At 56.0% G+C, this 25,068-nt stretch overlaps 2 protein-coding genes across 2 annotated transcripts in view; both read right to left on the reverse strand.

Moving 5' to 3' along the window:
• GNG7 (G protein subunit gamma 7) overlaps positions 1–201 on the reverse strand; it is a 129,103-nt gene extending 128,902 nt beyond the window's left edge. The window contains exon 1 of the mRNA XM_026655087.2: positions 63–201. The gene's annotated coding sequence lies outside the window, so the exon portion shown is untranslated. The remainder of the gene's footprint in view (positions 1–62) is intronic.
• A 21,606-nt stretch (positions 202–21,807) lies between these two features.
• DIRAS1 (DIRAS family GTPase 1) lies at positions 21,808–24,831 on the reverse strand. Its single transcript, XM_024210193.2, has one exon. It carries the CDS (start codon positions 24,825–24,827, stop codon positions 24,231–24,233), a length of 597 nt encoding a protein of 198 aa, XP_024065961.1. The 5' UTR covers positions 24,828–24,831; the 3' UTR covers positions 21,808–24,230.
• Positions 24,832–25,068: the final 237 nt, after the last annotated feature.

A 25,068-nucleotide genomic window follows, 5' to 3' on the forward strand; every position in this document is an offset into this window, starting at 1 on the left:
GCGCGGGGCACCGAGGGGGCGGAGGAGGGGAGCCCGCCGCCGCGGCCGCCTCAGACACCAACCTCCGCCGCGCAACCCAACCTGCTGCCGAGCCCCAGCCGGGGACGGGGGGGGCCCCCACGGCGTGACTGACGGCACGGGAGGGCCAATCGGCGTCCAGCACCCCAACAAGGAAGGCGGGGCCCAGCACAGCCGCCGGGTTAGGCTGCACCCTTCTTAGCGGGGCCTCCAAGTAACGGGGAGCAAGAGAGGAGGGGCCGGTAGGCGGGCCAGGGAGTGACAAGGGAACTAGCCAATCAGCGCAGAAGGAGCCAAAAGAAGGCGGGGCATTCAAATGAAGTTCATCAATATTGATAAGCAATGTGGTCGGGGGGGGGATGTGATAATTGCATTGATGTTTTTGATGGGGGTTTATTTACATGTATTTAAATTAGCCACTGTGTGAGCCCTGTTGTTTCATTCATTGTTAAGTGTTCATGCAATTAACATCTGGCTTGAGCTCTGAAGCAGGCGCCTCACCCACATCTGGGTTTATTCATCACTGGGCTCATTTGTGTCTTATTAGCTCCACTAGCCCACCCTGTGGGGCCCCAGCCTCTGCAAACCAGGGCCAAGGGCTCTCAAACAGGCCCCCCAGCACTGCCCAAATCCACATCCCTGCGTCTGCACTGGGGCTTTCGCCGGTACAGAAATGCCCCTCGCCCACCCAGCCACCCCAAACTGGCCGTATCACTCTAGGCGCAGCCCTGGCCCCAAGCACGCTTGCCGCGTTAACCACGAGCAAGGCGATCAGAACTGAGCTGTATTTAGGGTGACCAGATGTCCTGCTTTTATAGGGACAGTCCTGATATTTGGGGCTTTTTTTTAATATGGGCTCCTATTACTCCCCACCCCCTGTCCCGATTTTTCACACTTGCTGTCTGGTCACCCTAGCTGTATTGGACTAGAAATAAATCAATTGGGCCATTAAAAAAATATCCAGCCATTAAAACAAAATCTACATTCACCTTTATTTCATTGTCCATCTTTCATGCTATCTGTGTCCCCAAATCCCTTCCAGAGTGAAGCAATGCAGGTAGAGCGCCAATGAGTGACAGCAGAGGGAAAAGAGGTAGCCAGAGCTTGAGAAAGAGAGGGCACACATGCCATCTGAGCTTTGGAGTCAGATGGAGAGTAAACGAGGTGGAGGTACCCCAAATCTATCCCAGATGTCAGAAGCTGCAGAGGAGAAGGCCCTTGCACCTGCAGTGACAAGACTGTGCCAAAGGAATGCAGGTGTGTTAGTCCATGAACCAATCTTCTCCTTATGGTGCCTGTTCAGGAGAAAACCATCTAGCCCTTGACAAGAGTACAGATTAGAAAGCTTAGGCCTGGTCTACACTACGACTTTAATTTGGATTTAGCTGCGTTAATCCGAATTAACCCTTCACCCGTCCACACTACAGAGCCAGTTAATTCGAATTAAAGGGCACTTAAAATCGATTTCTGTACTCCACCTCGACGAGCGGAGTAGCGCCAAAATCGATTTTGTTAATTCGAATTAGGGTTAGTGTGGCCGCACACCACCAAATTACTGTGGTTAAATTAATGGGGTAGTGTGGCCGCACACCACCGAATTAATGTGGTTAAAAACCGAATTAATGTGCTTAGTGTGGCCATGCACAATCGAATTTATACAACCTGTTTCCCAAATTCGAATTATCTAAATTCGGATTAATCCCGTAGTGTAGACATACCCTTAGGTTAGTGTAGTGCAGCCCCTTGCTCTCTAGTGTGCTCATTGGTGCCCCTAGTGGTCCCTTTGCTGAAAACAGAGCTCCTTTAGAAAGCCTGCGTTGAACATTTCACTGTGTCCCGGATGGGCACAAAGGGTTTGCAGTCTGGGGTGCTGGCCCTACGCACAGGGGTGAATTTCATCTTCAATAAATAACTGATTTTGAAGTTTACTAATTTATTTTTTGGTCCCAATGCTGTGGATGGCAGACTCCTGCCCCATGACATTTCCCAGCACAAGAAACCCCCCACAGACACCCCCACACACACTGGTTCCTGGAGTGAGCAATAAAGCACTGCCACTAAAATCCTTGGCACTAGCATTGCTGTACTTTTCAGTTGAGGTTCTCCACGTGCTCCTTGAAGATAGATAAATATAACCCCACTCCACAGACTGGGGAAACCAAGACAGAGAGGTGAGGTGACACAGCCAACCTCACACCTAAAGTCAGCAGCAGAGTGGGGAGCAATGACTTTCCTAATTCCCAGTCCCCTGCTCTAACCACTAGACTCAGCTGACTCCCAAAGGAGGTGCCCGGAAGGTGACATTTCAAAGCCACCTGGCAAATGCTCATGGTCCATGCAACTAGATGACAGGCGCTCACGCTGCTATAAAGCGTCTCTGGAGACCAGAAAACCAAACCCTTTTGCATCCCATCCTTCTGGCTGCAACTTTGTTTGTAACTGTCTTATTTCCTCTCCAACAGCAAGATGCCCGGGCTCGGTCTTGCAGCTTCTGTACCTTTCTGTGAATCCACTCATCTCATCAGCTCATGAGGCCCTCTCAGAGGCAGGCGGCAGGATAGAGCAAGAGTTCGGGGTTCCGTGGAGGATTTTTGATATTTCACTTCTTTGTGCTTTTAAATATCAGCCCCGGCTGGTGTGAAATTTACCAGCATTTCACCCACACATAGCCCCATCGTGGCTGGTGAGGAAAGGGACCGTCCCACACATGTGCCAATAAAACCTTTATTCCTCCTCCACCCTTCCCTAGTCTAGCTCTCTAGCTAGGCGAAGGGGGATGTTATTGACAGCAGTCAGAGAGCTGGTGGAAGATGCCCATTTTACAGCCCCAGAGAGGCTGAAGCCCTCTCATACTCCACTGAACAAGCATAGCAGGGCAAAGCTTCCCCACACACACAGCCCCACAGACACAGACAAATCACCAAGGTGCCTTATCCTAACCCAGGCAGGACACTCATTACGAGGGCCAGGGGAAACAAAGCTAAGTTTAGAGCAGCTTCTGAGGCTGCTCTAACTTACACCCAGGGTCAGGTAGGCTCCTGCACAGCCCCAGTATACAAGGAGCACAAATGTGGCTTAAAGCCTCCTTGCCCCCCACCCAAGGAACTGAGAATCAGGCCCTTGGTTCTTATTTAGACCTCTGCTTACTGTCTCCTTTGGGCCTGACCCTTTGGTCATGGACACAGGTGTCACCCCATCGGCTTCAGTGAAAAGAGAGGGAGGATCTGGCCCTGTGAATCAGACCGGGAGCTGGGAGGATCACTCATCTGCCTGCCTCCTCTGGTGCAGGAAGTCATGCTCCCTGGGGCTCCCAGGCTGGAGAATGAATCAAGGCTTTATATAACATCCCACCATCCCCCGGCCAGTCATGACCGGGTGAGGGCGACTGAGGCACTGCAGATCCAGAATCACTAGGTGGGTGGTGTCCTTCCTTTGTCTCCCTGACTCACGGCTCACATTTGGACCTAGGACTGGGGAGGGCTGAGTGCTAGGAAGCACAGGGATTCCCGCCCTGGAACCTCTATGGGGAGAGGGGGAGATCAAGCAGTGGTCTCATGAGAGGCTGTCTGCCCCTAGAGAGCATGTCCTGGGAGGTGGGAAGCCAGCTACACAGAGAGACAGAGAAATCTGAACGGGTTAGGGCTGATCCCAGCCCAGAGCAGTCTGGTGGTTGCAGCAGGCAACTGGGATCTTGGCCTCCTGGGGTCTCTTCCCAACTCTGTCACTGTCTTGCTGGGTGACCTAGAGCACCTCACTTAACTCGCCCGTGACTCAGTTTCCCCTTCTGAGAAGCAGGCCTGATACAGCGAGTTACCCAGCTCATTCACAGGGGCATGGTGAGACTTAGCCCTTTGAGATCCCTGCCGACAGCATCGCTCTTGTTCTCCTTGGGCTGCGGAGGAGGAGCGGCTCCTGGGACAGGCTGTCCATTCACCCGTCAGTCAGTCACAGGAGGCTCTGGAGCTCACCGAGCTGTGAATCCCAGACAGGGACCATTAATCAACCGTCGGGAGATGACTGCAGCCCTGAGCCCACTGTGACTGATCCAGAAAGCAGACAATTATCGCAGAGGAGGAGACAGCATCCCTCGGGCACGTCCATCTGCCGGCCTGGGGACTCGCTGCCTGCCGCCCAATTCTGGCCCTACTCAGGCTCCTCTGGGCTACTCCCCCGGTGCCCAGGGCAGAACATCACCCCAGGCCACACTCCTGGTGCAAAGGGTTCCCACTGGTTTGGGGCTAGCAGAGCAGCCCAAAGCCACCCCCGTCTCCTGGTAGAGCAGCATGCCCAGGCCATGAGAGGCACCCATGTTGGGCGCATGTGATTGGGCCGCACTGCATTCCAGGAGAGCAGCCCCAGAGCTCAGAGGGCGTAAGGGCGAGGTGATGCCCCCTGTCGTCCCTGCCTGGTTTGCACCTCCTGCAAAATGCGGCCCAGAATCCAGCCCTGGGTTCTGGAAGAGCCACCTGGGGCAGGGGCAGAGGGGTTGGATCAGCGCGGCCCACCTCACGCTTCGCCAGCCTCCAATGGCTGCTCCTCCCAGCTTGGCTAGAGGGAGGCAACCCCCAGGCCAGCCCAGCCCCTGCAACCAGGAGAGTGGCTCCTACCTGCTCTGCTGGGGCAAGCTCAGCCCAACTCGCCCGACGGAGCTGCTGCCCACAGGCCCCCAGGGGTCCCAGTGCATGCAGGGCGAACACCGAGCGAGCCCCCGATGTAGGATGTGTCTAATCGATTAGGTCCATGCTAGCGTCTGGCCACCAGCTGGCAAGTACAACAATTGGAGCCCCCAGGAGTCAGGCCCCACCCTGGATCTAGACTCCCATCCACTTCCCCGCGCCACGCAAGGCCAAGAGGGGGAATAGTCTCCCCCCCCCTCCCGCCGCAACGTCGCGTTTATTTCCCAGCACGCATGGGACGGTGCCCGTTTTGCTCGGCTCAGCCATCTGCACCGTCCCCCAGGAGGGGAGCTCCCCTTGCTGTACAGACGCTGGGAAACCTATTGGAAAATTGAGGCTTTAATTGCATCTGGCATGTCCCAGGCTCCTGACGGCAACAGCCACCGGGCTCCAAAGAGACATCACGGTAAGTGGGAGGAGGCAGCCCAGACAATCTCACACATGTGCCTGTGCTAGGCAAGCTGCTATCTCCCTGCCCCCGAGCTTGACCCATGGCCCCTGGAGAGACGTGGGTCTAGCAATGGCTGAGAGCCAAATTCCACTCGGGGCGGAATCCCCTAATAAATAAATATTTATTTATGCCCTAACCTAATAAATAGCAATGATAATGTACAGCGCCTAGCACACAGGGGTCCTGGCCCAGGCGCTACCGTCATACAAATGAATAAAAAGAACAAAGAATCCACCTGCCAGTCACCATAAAAAATGTCCCCAGAAAATAAAAAAAACATCCCCAGTGGTTTACAAGTTCCCTGCAGCCAGGCCTGGGGAGCGGAGAGATTCCCCGGCCCAGCAATAGGCAGGGGAGGTTTGCTAGCCCAGTCCTATGCCAGGATGAGGGGGGGGGGGGGGCGCCAAGATCAGAGGAGAGGAAAGGAGAAGGAAAGGGGAGAAGCAGGCAGGCAGGTGAGGGACATCCCACAGCTGCCCCGCCGTGGGGCAGGAGAAGGTGAATGGGGACAGAGCAGCTGTTTCCCCCAGCCACGCGGCTGCAGCCTCCTCTTTTGTCTTCCGAGGAGGAGTCGCTGGAGAGGGAGATTAACACAGGTGGCATGGCAGGGGCTGCCAGCAGGGAGGGGTATTGCAGGGAGCAGCTGCCATCACTGGAGTCCCCATTTCTGTTGCTCACAAGCTATTCTGCTACAGTGCAGAACACAACTCCGGGCCCCTGTGTCCAAGTGCCGCCCTGCACAGAGCAGGCCTCCCCACGCGCTGCGGACGGCAACAGCCGTGCTTCACAACTCGCTGCTTAGAACAAAACGGGGCCCAGACACTGAGCCAGACCCCCAAGCTGGTGTCAATCAGCAGAGACGGACTTCCACCGAGTTACACTGATTGACGCCAGCTGAGGATCTCCCCGCCGGTGTGAACAGAGCCAGCCAAACCAAGGGCCTGATCCTGCAAACAGTGTGGCCAGCTGCAGTTCTTACTGCCAGGAGTAATTCCAGTAGCAGTCCCATTAGTTAACATGTGTTTGCAGGATTGGGCTGGGAGACAGATATTTTTTTTCTTAACCCCAGCTGTAATCCAGTTTGGCTCCATCTGTACTGGCCAAACGGTGTTATAATCTGCTTCGGCCACAAATGAGTTTAAATCATCCTTCACAGCCGTTGCTAAACCCAAGGCCAGATGCCGCTCCCAGCTTTGCAGGATATTGGATTGGACTGAGAAGGGATAACAGACGTGGCATCATCTCACCAGGGCACGAGGGAAATGAACGAGAACCAATAGGTGAAATGACCAAACGAATTTTACTCTTCCAGCCCGAGAGCACTGGAGCCTAATCAACAGAAAAGTCAATTAGATTTGTAACAAGAGCCCTTTCGCTATACTCTTTCCCCGACCGTAATTTAATATTATTCCCGTGTAGCAAACGAGGAGTCAATAGATTTGCAAAAAAATAACCCCACCCTGTAAAAATTTAAATAATTCAAGCCCCACATCCAGCAGAGTGCTTAAATATTTGCTTCACTTCACCATCCCTGGATGATCTAGGTGCTTAAAGTTAAGCAGGTGCTTAAACGCTGTGCTAGATCAGGGCTTAAAGGCTGGATTTCCAACTCTTAACCCCTAGAATCCTTAGGGGTTCCCAGCTAAACTCTTCTGGACAGCATGCATGTTACCCCTGACGAGCTGGTATTTTCAAAAGTGCCTAAGTGATTTAGGAGCCAGGCTTTTCGGTAAACCTCAGCCTAATTCTGTGTAGGAAAAGGAAGATAAATAAGCTTGGGGATTTGGCTCCTTGCTTGTTGCGTCCGGTCTCTGGAGTCCCCCACCCGCCTGCTTGGTAAAGCGTGCCCATGCCATCTGCCAGTGGAGGCCAGATTAGCTTTGCTTGGAGGGAGGGGCAGCCCCCATCAACCAGATCTATTGCTTTCTATTACTCATAGACGCTCTCCCGTTAGGAAATGAATTCAACACCACCCAGGGAAAGTGGCCATCCCTTCGCATCGAACATGCTGCTATTCCAGCCCCGGCTGTGCTTCGTTATTCTGCTCTAAGCTGTAGGTGAATTAACCCACCAACAAAACTACGACTAGTTCTCAGCCAAAATAAACTACAGTACGTTAAGACGGAGAGCACCTATCAGCAACTGAAGGATAAAAACACCAGAGGGATGTTATCATTGTCCTAAAAGCAAGCATTATAAACTCAGAGTGAAGGCTGCACTGAAAAGCAATCCAAACACATTAAGATACGGAAATGCCCACAAAGCACCTGAACCAACCGCAGCAATGCCATGCAAGCACCACATAATTATGATTAAGGCATGTGAGCCCCGATTCAATTAAAGCCATATTAGCTTTCACTCCATATTTTCCCCCTTGTGATGTCACTACGGGGCAGAGTTAAGGTTGTTTATTCAGTAAGGAGGGGGAACAAGAGGCAGAGGTATTCCCTTTGTGTATTCCCATTAAGTAGGAGGGAGGGAGGGAGAAAGAAAGGTCCATGCACAATTTCTCCCCAAATCCATTTCCCCCCGTGCCAACTCAGTTCTTTTGTACGTGTCAGAAGGCCAAATAGTTTTCAAAGTGGGACTAATGGAAAGCACTAACGGCCTGATTTGCAAAGGTGCTGAGCGCCTGCTGCTCTTGCTAACTACACTGGGAGCAGAGATTGCTCAGCATGTCTGAAAATTCAGGCTGTCAGCTACCCAGGGAACGGCATCTCGGGGCCCTCCTGGCATTGCCAGGGCAGCCTCTGACAGAGCCGCCCCCTGGCTTCAGGTGGAATCACACAATTCTTCCCCTCTCGGACCAGCCCCTGGGTTGGCATTCGCCTGGGATTAATTCAGCAGGCCTGACCTACGCTCAGACCCTGCCGCTCTGCTCCCTCCAGGAGCAATGTCAGTGGTTGACAGGTGCTGGAACTAGGGATGCCGGGCGGGGGGGATGCTGCTCCCCCTGGCTTGAAGTGGTTTCCATCACATGCAGTGTTTACAGTTTCATTCAATGGCTCTTAGCCCCTCCCCCCCACCGTACAAGGTGTTCCAGCCCCCCTGGGTTGACACAGTGACCAGACGGCCTCCTAAAGCGAAGGATTTCCGAGAATGCAGATGTTAAAGCAATACAGCAGCCAGCCTGCGTCTCAAACTGTTCCCTAAGGCTTCCCGTACCCTGCCTCTGGGAAGGCCCCACTTCTTTAGACTCCCCCTGCAGCGTCTCTCCCTCTCCTGAGACAGCTTGTGACAAGTGACCCCAGGTGTGTTCAATGAGCACTTACGGGGCTTGCCAAAGCTCTGCTTTATTCTGTCTGGGTTCCTTCCCACCAGCTGAGTGTAACAACCAGAGGGTCACAGAGCCCCGCCCAGATGCTCAGGCTGGGAAGCTCAGCCCTTAAAGGCCCAGCCCTCCAACATCACAACCCCTGAGAAGTGCTTTTTAACTCTTCCTTGTTCTTTTGCTCTCCAGGCTCCTAGCTTTGGCAAAAACAAGGCTTGCAACTTCCCAGAGACAAGTTCCTTGACGCAAACAGTCTTTCAAGTGTGTGCCAGGGCGCCCGCATCTAGATCTGCTGTGATGCTCCTTCCAGAACTCTCTGAAATTGGATCAATACAGTCATACAGGAAATGCTAATTACCCACCATCATTATACAGTAGCTGTACCTCACTGCCCAGAGCCCAGACCCTCAAAGGTTTTGCAGTGCCTAACTGCCATGGATTTCAATGGATCCTTTGAGTATCTGTGCCTGGGTCCCTTACCATAATCTTGCCATTGTTACAGATCAGTATTCATAAATAAACACACAGCAGCTTCTCATCCATCACTGGGCCATCAAAGCCTCTTTCAGGCAACATTTCAGCCAGGAGGAGTGGCGTTGATTTTTAAGCAGGACTGCAAAAATCCAGCAGCCAGTTGGATAAGGAGTCATGTGATCCGTGAGAACGCGCCCAGAGCTGGTCTGGCCAATGATGGCTGAGGCTGTACAGGATTTTAGGAGCACTGCGGTGAGTGGTGGGGAAGTAAGAACTGGTACTTTGCAGGTTGCAGATGGGGAAGAGAGACCCAGACAGGTTACGTGGTTAGGCTGGGCTCCAATGCAAGGTTTCTCACCCCATGGGTCACAACCCAAAATTGAGTCAAAGGGAGGCTCTGCGGGGGGGCACTGCAGTGTGTGGGGGGCCAGATGGACCAAAGAGGAGTGAGTGGTGCTGTGGCCCCATGCGCCAGGTTGAAACGCCGCTCACACAAATTGGGCCCGCCCCCCCAAGCAGCACTGGGACCCCAGATGCTGCACCACCCCGAAGCAGGGAGCTGAGCCAAGCCAGCCCCACAGGACAGCAGCTGCAGGAGCAGCGGCTATGGTATACACGGTGTACTTTTTCCGTACTTAGTATGTTAATGTGTCTACTATGTCGTGAGTAAGAAATACTTAGCGAGCCAGATGCTTTTTGCACTGAAGCTGTTTACTGGGTCATGGCAGGGCAGGCCAACATGGTTAACAAAGGAGTCCTGAGTCTCGCATGGATCAGCTCTAGACCTGCTGTAGCAACGCAAAGCCTGGCTGGGCTCTAATCTCCATTCAGATGTATTGTGTGACCTTGTGTGAGTCAGGTAACCGTGCCCGTTAACGTCCCAGGCCAGGCAGAAGCAATGTTTTCATGGTGCAAGGACAGTGAAATCTACCAGTGCTTGCTAAACATCTGTCAGGATCTAACTGGCTCTACACGTGACTCCCACCAGCTGTCACTTTTGTTCACACTTTATATGAAAGGTCCACAGTTCATAAAGGGTTAACAAATGGTTAATAGAGGTTTTAATCTGTGCCGATAGCTCATTATAAACTCCAACTGTAGCTTATAACCACCTTCTACTGATGTGCTTATTACTACCTATGACACACACTGCTCATGTTTTTAATACGCTTATAACATCCTAATAATCATTAACCCTTTCTAAACTGTTCCTAAACGGAACCTTAATCTAATGGGTGCTCTAACTTTTTCTTCTTGCAGCCGGACGGCTCCCACAAAGGCTGAAATTCTTTTCCTACCTTAAAAAAACACCCAAAGTGATCGCTTTCCACATCGTATCTTCACAACTGATCAGCATAAACAGAGGCCAGACACATTGGCACTGGAAAATGGCTTTGAGAGGGTTAATCTTTTGGATGCAAGGTGTTAAACACTGGCACCCCAGATTCCGCTGTATTTATTTGTCCTTTGCCCAGATGCCCTTCTGGGTCTGTATTGCTGCTGCTTTCCCTCACAATCGTTCGCAAAGAGGAAAATATAAACCCCGCCAAAGGCCCGAAGCACAAAAAGGAAAAGTGAATTCTCCTTCCTGACCCGCCCAGGGTCAGCGCGCTGCCGGGACCTGGCTCTCCTGACGTACCTGCAACTCAGAGCTAAGATCCGCCGTGTGGATCTGAAAGGAGAACTGGCGATTCAGCCCTCACAAGGCAGCAGTGGATCAATCCAGGCTCCATGCCTACATCAGACGTGAAGGGCAAAGGTCCCTCCACTGGCATCTGGGAGGGACACTACTAAGGGGAAGGGAGACAGCAGACTCGACTGGCAGAGCTAAGAGGGAAAAATTCTTGCCGTCTCCCCGTGCAGTTTGAAATTAGTCCTTTATGCATAATGCACAAACTCCTCTTTCATCATCTCGCTGCAGCACGGACTCCCAGAACCACTGTCTTCAGCCGAATGTGTCACTTTGATGTCGGGGGGGGGGGGGGAGAATGCAAGGAACTTTGTTATTTTATTTCAGCTTCTCTTTTTGCTTCAATCGTGTGACATAAATGAAAGGAGCACTGGGTGGGCGGGGGTTTGCAAAAGTGGAAAGGCGGAGGAGGAGACTAGGGCAATGAGACAGCCGGGAGGATGGGAAAAGGGAAGGGTGTGGTGACCAGTGGGGACTAAGTCAGTGGTTGTTTCAAAAGACTGAAAGCAAAATAAATCGCGCCTGAAACTGACAGAGGCAGCGGGTTTGCAGTGGTGTTGGTTCCAGGATGTTAGAGACAAGGTGGGGGAGGGAGTATCGTTCATGGACCCAACGCCTGTTGGCGAAAGAGACAAGCTTTCGCGCTCCACAGAGCTCTTCTTCGGGTCCCCAAAGGCCGCCGGCGCAGCTATAAAACTGTAAACACTGGGCAGGCACCCAAGGCCGGATTTTCAAGAGTTTGGTGTGTTGGGGGCTGCGTGCTTGGAAATCTGATCCGTATTTGGGTGCCTAAATAAACTCGCAAGACATCGCCACCTGCCTCCCATCGGCTCATGACGCCAGCCTTCATTGCCTGCATGTTTAATTTTCCAACACGCACTTTTGGCCTTTCGCCCATGCCTCCCCACACGTGTGGGACGAGCTCCCTGTAGAAATCTGCCAAGCCCCCTCCTCCTCCTCCTCCCCCCAACTCTCCTCTGCTGCGATGCTACGAGGAAACGGACAATGGTTAGGCCTCTGGTGAGCAGAGTGTTGCCCATCAGCTGACCAGGATTGTCTCATTGGGTATGTCTACACACTGGGTCAGTGAACTTGATCTCCTGGGGCTTGGTCTGTGGGGCTAAATATTGCAGTGTAGACATTCAGGCTCGGGCTGGGTTCTGAAATCCCACAAGAGGGTGTGACGTACCCAGGTAGAATCCAGACTAATGAGGAGGTGTGTCACTCCTGCCCTCTAACCTGGGGGGACACTGACAGTGCTTTGCTGTGGTAGCCTCCTGCCTGGGCTGCTCTCAAACAGCCTCCAGCATGCAAGTCACTCCCAGTTATGTCTGCATGTGAGCTGCAGCCATCCAGCCTGGGTTACACTGAAGCGTGACCCCAGCGTACTCCCAGTCATATCCGGTACTGCCCAGCCCTCTCCTGGACAGTGCAAATTTATATAAAGCCTGTTATTTCTTTAATAGAATAACTTGCACGTAACTTGCCATCCCACCTGGAGTTTCCCAGGCAGTTCCATTGAAACTCACTGGATTAGATACATCAGTGGCACACGTTTATTAACTACCAAGAGAGAGATTTTACATGAGTACAAGTCATGAGGCATACAAGTCAGAACTGGTTACAAAAACCTAAAGTTAAAACACTCCTGGTGCCTAACTTAACACACTATGTTAAATTCAAAGCCAAGTTTTCTCACCACATGCTCTCAGCGGTCTGACTTCTTAGGTCAGGATCCTTGCCCCATTCCAACGCTGCTTCTTTCGCCTTCAGATGCTGTGACTGCAGTGGCCAGAGAGAGGGAGCGGTGCCTTGAAGTGTTTACCCCTCCTTTTTAGAGTTTCAGTCCACCTTTTGAAAACCGTTTCCATCTGGCTCCAGGAGAGAAAAGGACTATGGGGAAGGATGGTCCCTGCTGCTTTTTCTCAGCTGTTCGAGTTTCCTTTGTCTCCCCTTCCTGCTTGATGACTCTGCACACATTGCTTGATTGGAGCCAGACCTGTTCGCCAACCTCAGTCCGGAAGGTGAGTTATTAACACCATGCAGTGGAATCTTATAACTTCCCAGGCAAGGTTGTCACACACGTTCTATCAGGACACTAATGACCAGCCAATTAGGATTTTTAAAATGATCCCTCACAAGGTGTGGACAGAGGGATATCTTCTGTCACATAGGGAGGGGGTCTCAGAGCCCGGGCTCCAGGCCAAACCCTAATGTCTACACTGCAACCTTTAGCCCCACAGCCTGGCCCCATGAGCTTGAGTCAACTGACCTGGGCTCTGAAACTCAATGCCATGGGTTTTTTATTGCAGTGCAGGTGTATCTTTAGTACTCCTCTGTCTGTCTGTCTGTCGGTCTCCACCTTCTGTCACTTGTCTTATACCTACATTGAAAACTCTCTGGGGCAGGGACCATTTTTGGTTCTGTGTTTGTACAGTGCCTGGCACAGCAGGGTCCTCTTCCATGACTGGGGCTTGTAGGTGCTACCACAATACAAATAATAAATGGACGCTGAGCTCTTTTGAAGATCTGGCCCTGGCTGTAGGTGCTGAGTCCTTGGAAATCTGGCCCTAGAACTGATCAATTTGGCCTTGGGGTGGTCACTACAGTGCTCTGTGCCTCAGTTTCCCCATTCAAAAGCATTATCTGTTCTATATGAAGCCAGGACCCGGTTCAGCCTAGAGGGATGGGGAGCACAGGACCCAGTTCCTCCTTCCCTACACCCACTCTGTCATGCTGTAAATGAGTGCAGGGGGGAGGGATGGAGAATCAGGGCCTCTGTCATTGCCATATGCAGCCAGACCCTACACAACCTATAGGAGCCATGACCATGACCCTATGGAATTTTCATCCCTGAAAGGGAAGGGGCCAGTATGTCTTGGAAATCCAACCCTGCTCTCCCCGGGGCTGCCAGTTCCAAGGCCCAGTCTAGACACGTGGTCCATCGGGAAGCCCCAAGTCCCACTCCACACACAGCCAGCCTGGCTCATTAAATGCTTCACAGGTGTGGCCAGATGGCTAGAGGCAGCCAAGGCCCATGCAGCCGTCCCAGCACAGGGACATCTCCCCAGCCAGCTTGGCTCTGGCGTTGCACCTTCTGCTTTGCACCTGAGCAGGCCTGGCACCTGGGCATGGCGGGAACCTGCCTGAGAAACCAAGGCGCTCCACGCTGGGGATGTTGGATGATACAGGGCTGAGGCCAGGGGGGAATAGCAAAGACCTGAGAGCCAAAGGGAAAAGCCAAGAGAGAGCGGAGGAGGGAGATGCCCCTGGAGCTGGCAGCGGCAGGGCTATGTTAACATGCTGGGTTGGGTGCAGGGGCACTGCAGCCCCCTGCCGGATGCTGTGCCAGCCTGGCTCACGCGGGTGTGTCTGCAAAACCCTCTAGTGGGTGACAGCCCTAGCTTGCTGCCCTAAGAGACTCTCCGTTAGCTTGGGAAGAGGGGGGTTTTCTGGAGCAGAAGGTCGTAGGTTCCAGCCCTGCTCGGGATTAGCTGGTGTCTGTATGTACACAGTGCAGGGAATTGCTATTCCTGGGAGAATACCACGCCTCCAGGCTGGGCTTGGCAAGGGCCACTACAAACGCACTGGCAGCTCTACAGCCAGCAGGGATCCGGTGCCCCCTCGCTGGGAGCCACTGTCTCCATTCCCTGCCGGCAGATATTGCAGCAGCCAAGGGAAAGGCGGAGCGGGGGGTGGGCGTGGGCAGGGCTCCCTCTTGCCATGAGGTCAGCACGCTCCTGCCCTCGGGGATGGTGGGAAGCATCCATCCATCCTATGTCTATCACACACCCTGCATTATAGCGTCTCCATTGCAGGGGACGTGTGCTCCCAGCCCCAGAGCTGGGGAGATCAGACCCTTTCACAGCAGATCCCCTGCCCTCTCCCCCGCATATACCGAGTCTTCAAGGGGCCCAGCAGACACTGCCGGCCAGCTGGAGTTCACTGGGGTTTTGCAACCAACAGTGGGGGAAAATACAGCCCCCCTCACTGAAACCCCTGCTGTCTCCACACAGCCCCTCCCTGCAGACAGAGAACCCAGCCCCTGGCATCTGGCAGAGCCTCGGCTCTGGTAGAGCCTCTGTAGGGCTAGTACTGACCCTTCCCTGACAAGAGCCTTGCTCATGCCCTCTCCAGGCCCTGGGCTCTGTGCTCCTGCCACCTACTGATGTCACTTCGACGACAGCAAATCCACTTGGGGCAACCCGGATCAGAACCACTGACGGTGCTCATGTGCGGGGGCTCCCCACTCGTTCCCCAGCCCCTCCGGGGCTGCAGCCAGGGCCAGGCTGCCTGAGGCGGGTACCGGGGAGATGCCCAGGTTCTAAAGGGTCAGTGGGGATTTGGGGAACCCTGCTGGGATCGTGCAAGCAAAAGCAATAGCTGCCCCCTCAAAAAAACCTCTTAGGAACTGCAGCAGTCACATCCTTCGGCCTGGAAGCTGTTTCCCCCCTCTGGTGGCTAAGCAGGGTTATGCACAAGCAGTGCCCGGAGTCTGCTGCTGGCCGGTCTCCCTTCCACCTGCTCCTGACGGACCTCAGCTTGCTTCTGCCGTAGAACGAGGCCATCTCTGGGGGGCAAGTCCTTCCCCGTGCGCCAAGCGAGGCCGCCTGCCTCTGTCCTCCCTGCCTCCCTGCACAGCAGCCTCTGATGAGACCGGCTCAGGCTTGGGGGTTTGCTTGGCTTTGCAACGTCGAAATGGGCTCAAGCCACAGAATTCAGGGGCAGGTTTGGACTCAGAGAGCTGCCTGAGTGAAGGGGGTCTTGGGTCCTGGCTGTGTGCTGGGGTGTGTGCGTGTGAGTGTGATGGGGAGGTGGATGTGCTGTGTGTGTGTGTGTGTGCTGGGGGAGGGGGGGTCCTTCCATCTCTCCACGTGCCCCTGGCAGGGGATGGGCAGCTGGCGTGCGGCGGCTGCTCCTTACATCGTGCACAATCACCTCGTGCGCTCCCCAGTCTGTCTGTCTCAGCCACCTGGGCAGGGACGGGCTCTGTACAGCACTTGGCTCCCTGGGGCCGTGAGCCTGGATTCACACCGCGAAGCGCTGCCCCCGGACCGGTCTGCCGGGATCTCTCTCTGCTCTAACACAGACCGCAGCACTGCTGCCGTTTGAGCCCAGAGACCCCTGCCATCCAGCCAAGGCACCAGCCAGGTTGGGAAGAACAGCCCGGAGGAGGAGGAAGCTCAGTAAATCCATGGGCACTTTTTGCACCTACGCAGCTGATGTGCACACCTGTGGCACAGGGATAACGGCCAGCCCCGCTCCCTCGCCAGTGCTAATCGCTGCAGTGTTAATGAGAAATAGGTAGCAGGTAGACTGTGAAGCATAAATCCCTCCAGGTAAAAGTCACTTGCTTTCTGGTTTGGCTGGTGTTACAGGCCGGGGAGATGAAAGGCGTGCAGCTGATTGAATGAGGGGCCAGATCCTGATGGAAGCTCCAGCAGCATAAATCCGGAGGAAGCCGATTAAGCTAAGCGGATAGACCCATTGGAACAGAGCAGAGGTTGGTCCATTGGCTCTTGCAGCCTCACAGAAACGGGCTGAGGTCAGCATGGGTCTGGCTTGTGTTCCCAGGCCGTGCACTGGGCAATCCCGTGAAGGCCCCTCGAGGCGACAGATGGGAGCAGGGAAAGCAAGCGAGGATCCCGGGGAAACCTGCACCGAACCCGTCTGGAGGGAGAGGCCTGGGGCAGGGCTGAAGGAGACCAGGGTGGGACTGAGAACTTGCAATGCGATGAGTGGGGGGCTGGGCCGGGCAATATGGGCCCCGGTCATCGCTGGAGGGGGGTGTGAAAGGCTGCCCTCCGAATTTCACTAGTGTAAGCCCCTGGCCAATGACCTGGAGGAACACCCAAAAGCATCACTGATAAAGTTTGCAGATAACCCAAAATTGGGGGCGTGGTAAACAATGGAGCGGACAGGTCCCGGATTGATTCAGCGCGAACTAGATCGCTTGGTCAGGGGGGCGCAAGTAAACAAGATGCGTTTGAATACGGCTGGGTTTAAATATATACGTCGAAGAACAAAGCGTGTTGGGCATATTTACAGGAGGGGGGACTCTGCCCCGGGAAGCGGTGCCTCTGAAAACGATTGGGGGGGGGCCCTGGGGCGACCGCTGCTGGGATCCTGGGTCCCGTTCTGGTGCCCCCAACTCAGGAAGGATGTTGATAAACTGGAGAGGGTCGGAGAAGAGCCCTGAGGATGATTAGAGGGTTAGAAAACCTGCCGTATAGCGAGAGTCGGTTTAGCTTAGCAAAGAGAAGGCTACAGGGTGGCTTGATCCCAGCCCATAGGTATCTACGTGGGGAACAAATATTTAACATGGGCTCTTGGATCCAGCAGGCAGGGCTAGCACGCTCCAATGGCTGGACGTGGAAGCCAGACGGATTCCGACGGGATCCAAGGTGTGCATTTTTCAGTGAGGGTAATTAGCCATTGGAACAAATGCCCCAGGGCCTGGTGGGTTCTCCCTCCCTGGCAATGCTGAAATCCAGACGGGCTGTTTGTCTCACAGCTCTGCTCTGGGAAGGGTCTGGGGGCTGTTCTCCGGCCCGGGCGATCCAGGGATCAGACCCTTCTGGCCTTGCAGGGGGTGAACGTAGGATCTCCCCAGCCTTCGCCATCTCCTGCTCCCCTTTCTCCTCCAGCCGCCCCCACTCACCTGAGCCCCAACCCCCCCATCTCCCACGTGCCCAAAGCAGCCGGCTTCCAAACACCCAGGGAGCAGATGGTTTCCATGGCAACGGGCCGAATGACGCATTCCCAGCACTGCCAGCCCCTCTCCCCTCAGGGGAACCTGCCACCGCGCTCTGACAGAGAGGGGGAGGGGGCGGTGATTGGCACCTGCCTTGGCGAGGGGAGCGGCAGGGGCCGGGCGCTGGCACAGAAAGGGGCTGAGAGCGTGCACAGCTGTGACACCGTCACACACACGCACACAGGGACGCGCACACACGCATTCACGTGCACACACGGACAGGTGCGTGTGCACACACACACACACACACACACGCTCCTATGCATGCACACCTGCTTGTGTCTATTCACACCCCCTTCCCCTCTCATCCTGCCCCCATCTGGCCCATGCACCTCGCCTGCCCCGTTCACCCCACACAGGGGTTGTCGTTTGGGCAAATCACTTCCTCTCTCCCCCCCCCAACGCCCTGCATCGCTCTCCTCTGCTGTGGGTTTGTCTAGGACAGGGGAATCAATCTGGACTCAGGCAGAGGGTGGATTCACACAGCTGTCCCAGAGACAGTGTCCCCCCAGGGAACTATGCCGGGCTAGCTACGCCGGCCGGTCCGGGGCAGGGACGGTCTCTCCCTGTGTGTCTGAGCAGCGCCTGGCACCCTGGGCCCTGAGCTCAGCTGGGGTCTCCAGAAACATGAATAAATAACACTGATCTGCCCCCGGGGGTTTCTAAGGCCCCATCATCTCAGTATTGACCCCTCACCCCCTGCTTGCCCTACAGACACCACCCCCATACATTGTCCCCCAGAGGGGCATATTGCACCCCACTCTGACACACCACGCCCCCCTCCAGCTAGCAGTATGAGAGGTCTAGGTGTGCCCCCCCCCCGGCTGAGCCCCGATACTAGGCCGATGTGTGTGTGTGGGGGGCAGTGCAAGGCATCCATTTCCTGGGTGTAATGCTAGCAGGTTCCCAAAGCTGATGCGTGCGGAGGGGGGACATCACTGCATGCTGGGAGACACTTACCCTGGGCACTGTGTGCCACCCTGGATCAATGTCCCTGCCCAGCCGGGGCAAGGGGACAGGTGAGCTCCTCACCCACATCACCCGAGAGCCGGCCTCTGCCTCCTAGATTCCCAGCGGGTGCCAGGCGCTGTTCCTGGCTCCGGGGCCCTGTGCACATTCCCAGCCCCTGGCTCCTATAGAGAAACACACACCGCAGCAGCATGGGCGCACGCGCACACACATACACACAGAGTCTCTCTGCGCCATCACACAAACACACACACACACACACTCAAATGCATCTGAGCCCCTCAGACACTCCCGCTCCGTCTCTCTCTCACACCTGTCCTGCCTCTGCCTGGACAAGGGCCCTCACTGAGCAGCGCACCAGTGCCTGGCAGTGACCCCTCCTGCTCCCTGCCCCAGCACCCCCACTTTGGAGCTCGGGGCCTGCGGGGGTGACTCTAGGGCTGACGAGCACCGAGGTGTCGGGCTCCCCACCAACCCGCCCCATAGCAAAGATCCCGTGTCACTCACCGAGCTGTGGAGTCCAGGTGCCAGCTGCTCCGTATCCGTAGAAACTCAGAGAACGGGGAAGAGGGGGCCCATATGGGAACAGTGCCCATGACGCTGCTCTCGTGGGCCCATTGTTGGAGGGGTGGCGGGGTAAGAATGCAGGAGCCTCTGTACCCTGCAGGGGGTGGGAGCCTATGGCCGAGGGTCCTCTCTTGCCTGGACAAAGACAGCAGGCCCCCTGGAGCAGAAAATTCCCCTCCCACTTTCTTATCGCTTTATCCCCAACGCTTTATCAGCACGCCCGCCCTGAGGCGCCAGGTGGTAAAATGTGGGTTGGCCTGGCTCTTAATAAAGAAGCAAGGTGCTGTAACCCCCCCGCCCCCCCATGCCAGCAGGTAAAGGAGACGGACAGCTGCCAAGGGGGAGGTCCCTTTAGGAGTCCCACCTGGGCTGATGGGTGGGGTTCCGGAGGTGGTTGGTGGCAGGGCAGTGGCTCCAGGCCCCAAGCGACTGGCCAGCTGGGAGGCCGCTCTTACAGGTGGGACTCGGCTGCTGTGTCTCATTCGGCACTGGGCTGAGGGGGTGGCCCTGTCCGTTGACCCTGCGCCAGGCCTCGTGGCCCTAGGGCAACCCCGTGCTGGTGCGTTCCAGCTGCCGGTTCATAAGCGGAACGGACCAGGCACAAAGCTGGGTCCTCCACGATGGGGGGTGGGGGGGAGTGGAGTCTAGGGCAGGCACCTCCCGCCTTGGGGCAAAGGAGGCAGCCTCTAGCCCCAGGTGAAGCACTCCTCCTGGGGGCCGTTTGGCAGGGGAGGGATTCTGGGAAGGTTGCCACGGAGCCCTTGTTTAGAAGGAAGGGGTTGGAAGCTGGATACCAAGGTTGGCACGGCAGCCCTCGCCCAGGGGAGATGGGAAGTGACAGAATTGGGCAAGGCCGAGCCAAAGGGCTGGTTGCAAAGACCCTTGGTCCAGGAGTGACCGACGCAGACGGATGAGGGATCAAGCTCCGGATACTTCCACCTGGGGGAGATCAGATGTTCCCAGCCAGGCCATGCTATAAGCCATTGATCACACCAACCATGCGGGAATGCAGGAGTAATTTATTTATTTCAGGAAGACTAGTTCTAGAATAAAGGCTACATTGTAATATCGTCTTCTTTCTCTCTTTCTTTGTTCGGTTTGTTTTAAAAAGCCAGTAATGCATGGGAGCTAGTTACTGATCTCATGCTGGCGTCAGAGGGGGGTCTAGGCAGGACTGGTATTTACAATGCAAGATACGAGTTGAGTTTCAAAGCACCATACAATATTCAAGACGCCAGTCTCTTAGCTGGGAGTATGCTCTCTTCAATATCATATGACCGGGCGAGATACACGTGTAAACGAACCTCTTGCTCCTTGTTATGATTATTACTGGGCCTCGTTTCAAGGTGATGTGGATAGGTCAGCGCCTCGACAAAACTTCTGCTGGGGGCCTGGCCCCCAGCCAGTCCCCTCGGCCGTGCCTTGCTTTCGATACCTGGCATCCCCGGGGGTAACAAGCTAATGGGGCCATCCCAAGCCTGGCTCCCGCTGTCCGAGACATGGGCTGAGCATGGCTACGCTGAGGGGGGCGACTCTGCTTCACTTGAGTCAGAGCCTAGGTTCCTCAACGAGGGCCCCAGCCAGCTCCCCTTAGCGCCAAGGGGAAGGGTTCCCTCTGAGGCTGCTCTTCCTGACGGATCAGGATCGGCCCCACTAGCTGAGCAGGCCGCTTGCTCAGATTCCACCAGGGGACGCGGGAGGGATTTGGGCTTGGGAACCCCCCCCGGTGGCACCAGCGGGCCCACCCCGGGCCAGGGATAGCCAAGGCTCCTCCCCGTTAACTCGCAGCACAGCGGCTGGCTGCCTGGACGGGAGGAACGAGCCGCCGGCGAACCCCGATGCCGAGAGACTCCTCCTACTCGCTAGTGGACAAGCTGCCCCTAGCGGTGAGGAGGCCCCCAGCGCCCCCTAGGGGACGGGTTTGGGCGAGCAGAACATCCCTTCCCCGGTGCGGAGGCGGGAGGGGACCGCCTGGCGAAGCCACCCAAGGAGCAGGCTCGGCAGGGAACGCGGCTAGTGCCTGGCGGGATTCCAGCTGCTTCCTGCGGAGTCCTTGGGCCGAAGGGAGCCCCCAGATCCTGCCCTGCCTGATGGAGCGAGGGGCTGGGCGGGGGTTTAGACAAAGCCCTCCCCTCTTCCTCCTCCAGCTGCACACCCAGCTGCCCTCTCTGCGATCTGACCCACCCCCTTATTAGGCATTTTTGTGGCTGTCTCGGAGCACGCAGGGCTGGAGGGGGCCAGATCCCCCCGCTGGGGTAAAGCGACGCAGCCCCCATTGACGTCAGTGGGGATTTACTCCCGCTAGGGGAGCTGAGCCGGGGCGGGCTGCCCCGCACAGATTTGCAGCCCAACTCTGCAGGCTCAAGGTGGCCAAGTCCTGCCCCCCACTGGAGCACGGGGTAAAGTCTGGTCAGAACTTCTCCCCTTCGGGTGCTGCTTTGAACTAGGACTCTCCTGGGGTTTGCCAGGCTGCCCCCACCCCCCGTGCTGCTTCCTTCACTGGCTCCATCCGTGTGGCCGTGGTGATGTCCAGTGGCACCCGTCACCGTGGCATCAAGCCACCAGCAGGCGACCCCAACAAGGCAGCTGGGGGAGGGGTGGAGGGAGAGGCCATTGGGCCCAGGTCCAGACCTGCCTTGTATGCAAGACTTCTAAGAGTCCAGCATGCGGTGCGTGCAGCAGGCCTGGCCTCATTCCCCGGGGCCCAGCAGCGCAAACCCAGGGGCGCCCCCGTCAGCGCTCCCCGCCATTGTGCTAGGTCAGGGCTCCTGAGGAGCCCCACACATTGTGCTTCGGCCGGCAGCTTCCGGGCTGCGAAGGGTTAAAGAGTCCAGGGGGCTGGTGAGTGGCAGGGCTGAGCGCAAGGGGCTCCGGCCGCAGAGAAGGGCCCAGGCTGCAGAGGTTGGATCTGCAGCCGGAGTGGGGCAGAGTTCTGGGTCAGCCTATTACAACCACAGGGGCTGGGTGCAGGGTTTGGGTCCAGCTGGGATGTGCCTGGGGTCACCCCACTTGGCACGGCTACCCCTGAGCATCTGCAGCCGTCGGACCTGGGGCCCAACGGGCAATTCCCTAGGGAGCGTAGGGATAAAATACCCCCGCCATGGCCGCCCCCTGCTGTAGTACTGGCATTGCCTGCTGCAGTGCTCGGGGCTGTCCCTGGAGCAGACCAGAGCGCTATTTAAATGGAGGAGGGGTCACTACAAAGGATGCCAGTGGTAGGGGGCGCACGGCTGCTGTGTATTGGCAGGGAGGGAGGGTGGTACTGGGAGAGCAGGGAGGAGGGTCTTTCTAAGCTGGGTGGTACCCACTGGAGCAGACCCTGTGCCATCCATGGCCGCTGGCTCGCTCACTCTGGTATGAGGGTTTAAGTGCAAAGGTTTTCCCTCCACTCGGCTCCTGATTCAGATGTCACAGAGCTGGACCGTGGCCCTCTGCAGAGTCGGTGCCCGCTGGGGGAGGAAGGCTAGGAAGCAGCTCGGGATTCAGACATCTCTAGCTGGAGAGATCCAGCCAGCTTTGCAAAGCAGGCCCCTAGTCCACGAGCAAAAACAGGGGACTGTGCGTGCAAAAGGGGAAGTGTGGAAACTGCATGTGCGCAGAACACGCATTAGTGCAAGCACCAATGGGCAATCAAGCCTGCGGGTGCCCAGTTTTTGCGTGCATATGCTTGTCTCGCACCTCCACCCATTGTGTGTGCACCATTGCCTGTTTTGCACCACCACCAACAGCTGTTGTGAACCAAGGGCTGCCTGCTTGCACCTGGAACTACACTGTTTGCACAGACAGTGGTGCTAGGGGCAGAGGTTTGCACAGACAGTGGTGCTAGGGGCAGAGGTTCCAAAGGCAGCCCCCAGTCACACTTTCCACCTCAGGCTGAGATTCTTGCCAAACCTAGCACTGCCATGCATGCCCCGGCCCAGCCTAGCCCAGTCCAGCCTGGCATAGCCCGGCCTGGCCCAGCCCAGCCCAGGCCGGCCCATCAGTTTGCCCCTCATCCCTCAACGCCCTGAAAATCCCACCGGCTCCACATTGCGTCCAAAACACCATCAAGGTGCTGGCACTCATCCCTCCTCCATCTCTAGCCCTTTCGCCCCCACTGCTGGCTAGATATGTGCTATTCTTTGTGTCACTTCCGCACTACCGACCTCTCACGCTGCGCTGGTGCCACTTGGCATTTTGGCAACAACAAAAGAAAAAGGCAAATGCTGGGGGTGAGAAAGGGATCACTTCTCTCTGGACGCCACCTCACAGCTGCCTCGGCGTAAATAACTCCCTTCCATCTGGGTTCTGTCTCTTCTCGCTGCTTGACCATTCCTGGCCAGCTCCCCCTAGGCTAGTGTCCCGTTCTCTTTAACTTGGCCATGGCCAGCTAAAATCCTCCTTGTGCCGATCACATGCATTTTGTTTTTCAGTATCTCCCACTGTTCAAATAGCCAGGGCCTTCGACAACGTAGAGACCCCTCCTTTGAGTGCCACTGCCCGATGGGGTATTGTACCCGCCCCAGGTGTCCTTGTCGGCTTCCAGGTCCTTGTGATTAACCAGCGTCTCTTGGAACTTGGGCAAACAACCTGAGAGCGGCCCCACCCCCAGCAGGGCCGCGGTGACCTTGGGATTGTGTTCCAGCCTGGATGGACGAAGCGCGTTGCCAGTCCTTCAAAGTCTCTGGGTAAGCGACGTACATCAGATCACCCCTTTGGGAATTGTGTGTGTTCCTTTGACTGGTAAGGAAGGGTCTTGCGAGCAGCCTCTGCCCCCTCGCTTGTAGATTTGGGGTCTCAGCGGCATTAGGGAACCAAATGAGGACTGACCCCCGTGCATTAAAAACCACCCCCCACTATGCCCCAGCTAAAAGTTGTCAGTGTTAGCAGCATTCTCTGTTCAGTTCGTGCCGGAATATGTGAGTGTATCGATGAAGGGCTGAGTGTCCATGCCAAGGCTCAGACAGGTCTCCCCGCGGGCTGCACCCACAGACGGAGTCAAAAGCCAGAGAGTGGGGAAGAGAAGAGAGCAACGTTGATCGAGAGTCTTCTTCCTGCGGCGTTTCCTCAGCTTCCCCCACGCGTCCCTCATCTCGCTGCAAACGAACGAAACCGAAATGCACGTGTGCGATCCAGCCCCAGCCCCCAGTATTGCATATCCCCCTTCCAGAGAGCGAGACCGTGGCCCTCGTCGCCAGGGGAGGGGAACGTCCCGAGCGTGGAATCGGAAAGGGAAACGGTCCCGGGTGAGCGTGCACTGCTGGCTCCCCAGAGCAGTCACAGTGATACGATGCAGCGAGAGGGAGGAGTGGGGGAGACGGGAGGGCAACACCGATGTTTAACTTGTAGGGCGGAGAAGAGACGAGGGACAGTCCGGTGCTTTACATAAGGCTGCATTTCCCCTTGATTTTGTCTGTCCTCTTCTGCTTGTTGGACCGCTTGCCGTCGATGTTGAGGCTCATGTTCCTCCTCTTCTCCAGGTTGAGCAGCTCCTGGAAGAGCTCCTTGACATTGTAGTTCATCTTAGCCGAGGTCTCCATGAAGGCGCACTTCCACTCCTTGGCCACGGCCTCCCCTTCCTTGGTCTCCACCTCCCGCTGGGTCTCGTCACACTTGTTGCCCACCAGCATGATGGGGATGCTGTCCACGCTGCCCTTGATCTGCAGGATCTGCTGGTAGATGGGCTTCAGCTCCTCCAGGGACTGCTTGCTGGTGACGGAGAAGACTAGGATGAAGGCATGGCCTTTGGAGATGGAGAGGCGCTGCATGGCCGGGAACTGGTGGCTACCCGTGGTGTCGGTGATCTGCAGGGTGCAGACGCTCTTGTCGCAGCTGATGACCTGCCGGTAGGTGTCCTCGATGGTGGGGATGTACGTATCCCGGAACGTCCCCTTCACAAAGCGCAGAACCAGGGAGCTCTTGCCCACACCGCCGGCTCCAAAGACCACCACCCGGTAGTCATTGCTTTGCTCGGGCATTTTGAACGGGGGATGCTGACGCACCTGGAAGGGGATGAGACAAAAGAGAGAGAGAAAGAGACACGTCACAGGGTAGGAACGACGAGGGGCAGGAATGGAACGGGCAGAGCAGGGCGGGAGGGGCCAGACTGGCTGTAGGGTTTGACCACCCAGTGCGGCAGACAGCTCATCTGTCCTACCGGTTCCAACCATCAGTCCCTGCACTCCACCTCCCCATCTCCTCGGATCCTCGCACCAGCCC

This window comes from Terrapene carolina, unplaced genomic scaffold (assembly GCF_002925995.2).
Source record: "Terrapene carolina triunguis isolate 2854851 unplaced genomic scaffold, T_m_triunguis-2.0 Scaffold194, whole genome shotgun sequence".
Taxonomy (NCBI): domain Eukaryota; kingdom Metazoa; phylum Chordata; order Testudines; family Emydidae; genus Terrapene; species Terrapene triunguis.